The following is a 6,847-nucleotide window of genomic DNA, read 5'->3' as shown; positions in this document are numbered from 1 at the left end:
TTTATGAGTGTGTTTTTCTTGTAATAACGTCAGTACATATATCGACATGTTCCCATTTTCTTTCTAGGTCAGCATCAGGTTTGTGTTTGGAAGCGTTACATGATATTAAAGGTCTCTGTTACAAATTCAGTGATTTTTAATATATCTGAGCAAACATATACCTTGCTTGGAATAAAGCCTCTATCCCTAGATCCCCCCCAAACGGACATGAAATTCGTAGAAGTTATATTAAAACTAGTTGTTCAAAATTTCCCCTTATTTTTAATTTAGGGACGTAAATAACTGACAGAGGGCACGCATACGCGATCACGGGTGTTTCTTGAAACAATTTCATTGGGAATTCTCACATCTTGTTCTTGTTAGACGCTTGTCAATGACAAACAGTGAAGTAGTAAGTGAAGAAGAAGAAAAAAAGAAGGTGATAGCTTAAACAACCTGTGTAACAAACTTAATTCGCATTTCTAAACAGGCCAAATTAAAAGGTTAATTTCTTGCTGTTTTGCTTGATTGTTCGACATGGTACGTAAATTCTATTTGGGTACATAAAGTGGGTGTGGAATAAAATGTTTCAATTGGTTTCAGCTGCCCCTTTCTCTACTTAGAACTGCTCAAAATCATCCTATGGTAAGAGACATGTACAAATTGAGTTAAAGCCGTTTGCTTAATGGTTATCAGTGGTTCTATATTGTTAATTGTATTATTTTATATTATTCGAAGGAGTTTGAGTACCTAGAAACTAGAAATGTTCTTCGGGATTTGTTATCATAAACATGAACAACTGATGTAAATTGCCCATTATTAAATCTAATTCCAATACGAATATAAATGAACACCAGTGGGGCGAATCCAGGATTTTGATCTGGAGGGGCTGAGGTCATAAAATAGTTACATCGTTGCATGGACGAACCTTGGGGTATTTGATATTAATTTCTGATCAAAATTGTTTTTTAATCAGATATTTTTTAAAAACGTTTAACTTAAAAGCGGATCATATAACAAGTAAACATTTAATATTTTCAAGGATGAACAGTTTATCTGCATTCTACAGGATTATTGAAAAATTCAGCAACAGCCAAATATTTCAGAGATGATTGCGTGCAATGTTTTGCAATTTTGTACACCGGAATTTCTAAGTATACTTGATCCAATAATTACGTTGATAGTTTTGCGCCCAAATGCCCAAACTTTCATATTTGAAGAATAAGGTTTTATTTAATGTTTAAATTGCTTGCATTTAAAAACTAAATAAAAACATTATTTCCATTTAAAATAGATTGATTTAAACTAAGAAAAAACTATAAACTTAGAGGGAGATTTTAAAACCTTAAATATTAACATTACTTTAATGCTCCTATTGTTATTTCAATAACGATTACCATAAAAAGCCGATCAAGAGAAACGAAATCTTTTAAAGGCTTAATTTGAATTTTTTAAACCTGGAAATGAAATTCTTCCGTTTCATTTTCAACACATCTTGATGCGTTTCTATAAAAGAACCCACACATTGACAAATAAAGAAAGATAGGGAGAACACATATAGGTTGGTTTTTTAGTGCGGTAGAGTCCATTATTTCCGATGGTGTTGAACTTTTGAAAAATACTTTCATATAAAAGTTGTTGACGCACAAAGTGTGCACATTTTAACAATATCTTATATGATATAGAGTGTTTGTGACACTTATTTATTCACCTCCATAGCCACCTTACAAAATGTAGCAACTTTTTGAAATTTTGAAATAAAATAAATTATAATTTGAAAACATTTGATTTCACAGCTTAAAGTGTAAATGCAAATTTGTCACTTTGTAAATTGTCTATCTAATGACGTATACGGGTACTTCCATTTGAAAAACAAAAGTTATATTGCGTTAAAAAGTTTTAGATTGAAGTCCACATTGTTAACACCCTGTACACTGTATTGGTACTTTGGTTGAATGGAATTCTTGACGGATCTGTGGTGATTGGAAAGACGTATTTTTTTGTATCTTTAACTGCTTTTTTTTGCTTCTACAATGAATTTTTAGATACCATGTTTTTAAGAAAAATTTCACTAAAATGGCGATAATCTGCCAACGTCGCAAGTAAGAAAAAAACATTCTACGGTGCATATGCAGCGTTTCAAGCTGCATTCTATGAGCTAATGAAAAATGGGTAGTTCTATTTAAAAACATACACTTTGATATTGTCTCGCTTTTCTGAGACCCTCTGTATCATATAAGATATTTTTAAAATGTGCGCACTTTGTGCGTCAACAACTTTTATATAAAAGTGTTTTTCAAAAGTTCAACACCATCGGAAATAATGGACTCTACCGCACTAAAAAAACACGCTGTATGTCTTATTTGTAAAATATTTTAGTCAAAAGTATAATTAGCAGCCAATTTTTGGACCGTAAAAAAACTGAATTCTTCTAAAACTTCTAAAAAGTCATGTTGATGGCGCGCCCTACAAGTTAGAAGTAAATAAATGTAAAATTTCTAATTCAAAAACCTCTAAATGCCAAATTTCAACAATAGGTACATTGGCACTATTTAAGAAAAAACAATAAGATATAAAAAAGTTGGTCAATAGCTTGTAGTAATTAACAAAATTATGTTGAAAAAGAAGAAAAGTCCACACAAAAAAGTTCTGAACAAAACAAAAGTAGGGGTTCTACATTTCTACCCTGTATAAAAGCAAACTGAACCACGGAACACTATCATAAAATGGCACTCAATTAGCTTATTATGTATACCAAAATTGAAGTTTCTATGTTTAACTGTTTTAAAGGAAGACAACAAAATCTAATATTTTTCGCCATTTTGGAAATCAAATAACTCAACAACGAAAAATCAAATTAAAAAAATTCTCAGGAAGACCCCCTTCTTAAATTACTAGAACACGCTGTTAGAATATTTTAACATATTTACGAAACACCCTGTATATACTTATTACTCAGTAAACATCCAGCTTTTTGATGGTTATAAAACTGGGTGCTACTTTTTGCTCCTTTTTGCGCAATGGAAAAAACTGCTACATTGTTGTCTCTGTAAAACTGCAATCCCTCAACTATACATCAGGATGTTTAAAAAAGACGCGGCAATATTTAAGGATGTGATTTCTTACGCCATTTTATCAGAAAGTTTCCATAAACCTAAGACCGAGAGTGCAAAGCTTCCAAGTTACAGGGTGTTAAAAGTTTAGTTTTATTTTTAATTTTAATTTCAATAATAAATTTAATTTTTAATTTTAAAAATATATTATCGCTTTTTGAAACTAAATATAATGTGTAAATTTTTTTTCATTTATGTTATATCCGGGCCCAGTTTGCATGTAAAAAGAACACAGTATCGAATCAAAATGATGAATTTACACATAAACATCAGAATTTCGTATATTCAGAAGTCGTATCTTTGACGTAAAATGAGAGCCAAGTAATCAAATGCTTGACAACGCAGAGTAAACAAACATAGTGTCGACTTGTCAATTACGAGTTTTTTTTTAGAATCCAGCGCATACTTGATTTTTTGATTTTCGATCAGTTTTATATTGTTAATATTCCAGTGTGCGACGTATCGCAAGTTCTCGTTTGACTGGACTTATGTGAATGTTTCTTGTCTAAATTATCTTCTACCTCTGGTTCCTTAACTCGAAAGAATATCAACAAATACTATAGTCAAAAAAGCTAATTATAAGTCAACGAATATGATTTTTTTCTTTTTTCGGTAGTCTTTCATTGCTGATAATGTCAAAATTATTAAAAGAGAGAAGGCTGGTATTTCCTGCCATTATTATAGTTCAATCTATGAGTATAAGTCCTGGGTAACACTGTGTTGAGTTGCGCTTTTAAGTGGTTGCCGCTCTCTGAGTTGATGAGTTATAACTCATTAACCGATGAGTTATAACTCATTTATTAAAGTGTCCTAAAGGTTTACGAGACCCAAAACTGGAATTTTAACATCTAAAAAAAGGAAGGTCATTGACATTTTTTATGAGTAATGTTTTACTACTTTGTCCAAACAACTAAAAAAGTCACCTCATTTAAGTATGGTTTTTCAAAGTCAAACTCATCGTTTAAGTATGATTTTTCAAAGAACGAAATAGAGTTACTGCGCCGGTGTGTTGAGGTGGCGCACCAAGCCATTTGCGCAGCACTGCGCCAGCTCCTTAAAAGTCACTGAATTACCCAGGCCTACAATCTATACTTCCATTTTGATTAATACACAGTAAGGTAATTTACTCAAAGAAACTTTTTAATTAGATTTTTTCTGACATGGATGGACTAAACATTTTCACAGGCGGCAGTAAATGAACTGAGTTACCTCAGGTTGGTTCTGCCTCCCAGGGTGGCAAACTTGACATTCCCAGTAAAAAGACCATTAATAAAACTGGTTCAGTCTTCACTTCCGAATCCAGATATTGAAATCAAAGTTCAATCGATTCTGCACTGGTAATACTAACAAAACCTCCATCACTTTCTTCTGGATTCCATCACATGTTGAAATGGGAATCGTTGCAAATGAGAATGTTGACAAGCTTGCTAAAGAGGCTACTGGCTCTGGAATAACTGACATTGCACACAGTTTCGTTTACAGATTTAAACGAAAAGCTTAAAAACAAATATTTTAAAGAGACCAGACCAGGGTCTGGCATAATATACWTAAAGTCGTAAACCCTGGTACTTCAAGCGTAAACTTAGCAGATTCATTGTAACTGTCAATCGTATGAGAAGACACCACTATCATTTAGCTGCTTCGCTTGCTCGAATTGGAATAATCGAAAATGCGAAGTGTAACTGTAATTAATACGATGAAAATTTAAACCACGTCATTTCTAAATTCGAAGTATACAAAGACAAAAGAAACAAACTTAATGAAAATCTTCGAAAAATTAATCTTTTTTTACAACTTAATATTGAATCATTGGTGGCCGGACCCAACATTCAAGCTTCTAAAAATACAGGGTGCTCGCATTATGCGTTAGGAAATTTTTAAGGGTGATTCTACATGCTAAAATAATGGTAGTAAGTTATGTAACAAAAATTCTAAATCTGAATATTTTCCGAGTTACAGCTTATCAACCTTCTTTTTTTTCGTCCTATTCTGGACATTTTTTCGAGAATCAAATTAAAAATCGGTAGAGAGTTTAAGCTTAGTGATTCACAACTTTCTGATAAAAATAACTTTCTCCACTTTTACCACTAGTTGACACTTTACTTGAAACCCAAATTATTTTTTTTGCATATCTGTTTTGGCACGCAATCTATTACAAAAAGTAATGTGCGATTTTAAAGATTAGAAAACATGAGCCAAGAAATTTGCTTTTCGCACGACTCAAAAAACCTCTTTGTTTAGGAACAAATCGACATCAAAATTTCTATCACGCTCAAACCAGTATCCATGAATTTAATTACAATAGCAGCAAATCAGGTCATCTGGTTCTAAAATGTGCCAAATTTGGCAATTTATGGTAATTATTGTATCACTGTTCAACAAGGGCGGATTCGGTGGGGGGGGGGGCGAGTCATGACCCCCGTTGTGCTGGGTTTATATCGACTAACGATATTTTTTCTAATTTCATTGACAACAAAAGACTGAACTTCTACTACATGCCCCCCTCCCCCTTGACTTGAATGCTGGATCCGCCCTTGATGTTCAATTTATACCAATTTTTTGTGCTCTAAAACCACTAAATTAAAATGGATCGAGCATATTCAAATGCTACATTCAAATGCAGCATAGAACTTTAGTCAAAATTTAACAGTAATACAATAATTACTATTAATTGTCAAATTTAACTTAATTTGCTGCGATTGCAATTAAATCCAAGTGGGTTGAAGTAATAACTCTAAAAATATTCATATTTTGAATTTTTGTTACATGACTTAACCATTATTTTAGCATGTAGGTAGAATCACCCTTAAAATTTTCCTAACGCATTCTTCGAACACCCTGTATAGTTAATTTCTTCAAAGATTCCAGGTTAAAAATTTAGAATTTAAAAACACTTATATTTGTTAAAAACATTTATACGTCTAGTTTTTGTAAATCTGAAATTAATCTTGAAGATTAGAAAGGCTTAATAAAAAAAAAGGGTGTGCGTCTAACGACGCTCGACGGAAGTGATAACTTCATATTATTTATAGAAACCATAGAAAACATAATATCGAACTTGTTTAACGCATGATGCCAATAATCACTTTATAATTTCAAAATTCTTGTTGTAATAAGTTATGAATGAATAAGAAATAGGTAAAATGTAACTTAATTTCATTTTGAAAGTAAAATATATATTTTACAACATTTAACAGCCTTCAATAGTTACAGTTGACTCGATGGACTTTACATTATTATTGTCTAATTCTACAGAAGTGAATATTGGTTTCTTCTTCTCGTAGTGCCTATCCAGTTCGAATAGGTCGACTCGCATGGCTATTCTAACTAGGGACCATACGATACTGAGAAAGTATCGATACGTACTCAAATGAGTAGTAACCAAATCGTCTTACAACACTACTCATATCAGTATTCTGAAAGTATCGAAACTATTGCCTGTTCAAAATTTTATTGACTGACTCGATATTGAGTGACTACGTATAAACACATTTTAAGTATCCATTTTCGATTAGTTTTTTAAGACCGAAATTTACTATTACTGTGACTTTTAACTGTAAAAAATCCGTTTAAAGAAGGGATTGTAATAAAATTCAGGGATATATTTTAATGCATTTATTGCCATAAGGTATAAGGTAATACATTAATATGTATCTTTTTTATTCAACGCACAATTTCACAAACCTTAGATATAGCTGTCGCAATTCTAGCATCTTCAACAATGTGATTTATTGTGTGAGCCAAACAGGGCAAAT

General features: G+C 32.1%; 1 protein-coding gene across 1 annotated transcript in view; it reads left to right on the top strand.

The window, feature by feature from the left end:
- The first annotated feature begins 355 nt into the window (after positions 1–355).
- LOC109542549 (U6 snRNA-associated Sm-like protein LSm4) overlaps positions 356–6,847 on the top strand; it is a 9,135-nt gene continuing 2,643 nt past the window's right edge. Inside the window, exons 1-2 of the mRNA XM_019911816.2 lie at positions 356–519; positions 583–624. Of these exons, the coding sequence (XP_019767375.1) occupies positions 517–519; positions 583–624 (45 nt within the window). The 5' untranslated portion in view covers positions 356–516. The remainder of the gene's footprint in view (positions 520–582; positions 625–6,847) is intronic.

Source organism: Dendroctonus ponderosae, unplaced genomic scaffold, assembly GCF_020466585.1.
Source record: "Dendroctonus ponderosae isolate FM_Combo_2020 unplaced genomic scaffold, Dpon_F_20191213v2 Dpon_F_20191213_3, whole genome shotgun sequence".
NCBI classification, from domain to species: domain Eukaryota; kingdom Metazoa; phylum Arthropoda; class Insecta; order Coleoptera; family Curculionidae; genus Dendroctonus; species Dendroctonus ponderosae.
Note: the sequence above shows the minus strand (reverse complement) of the source record. Positions and strands in the feature narration are given on the sequence as shown.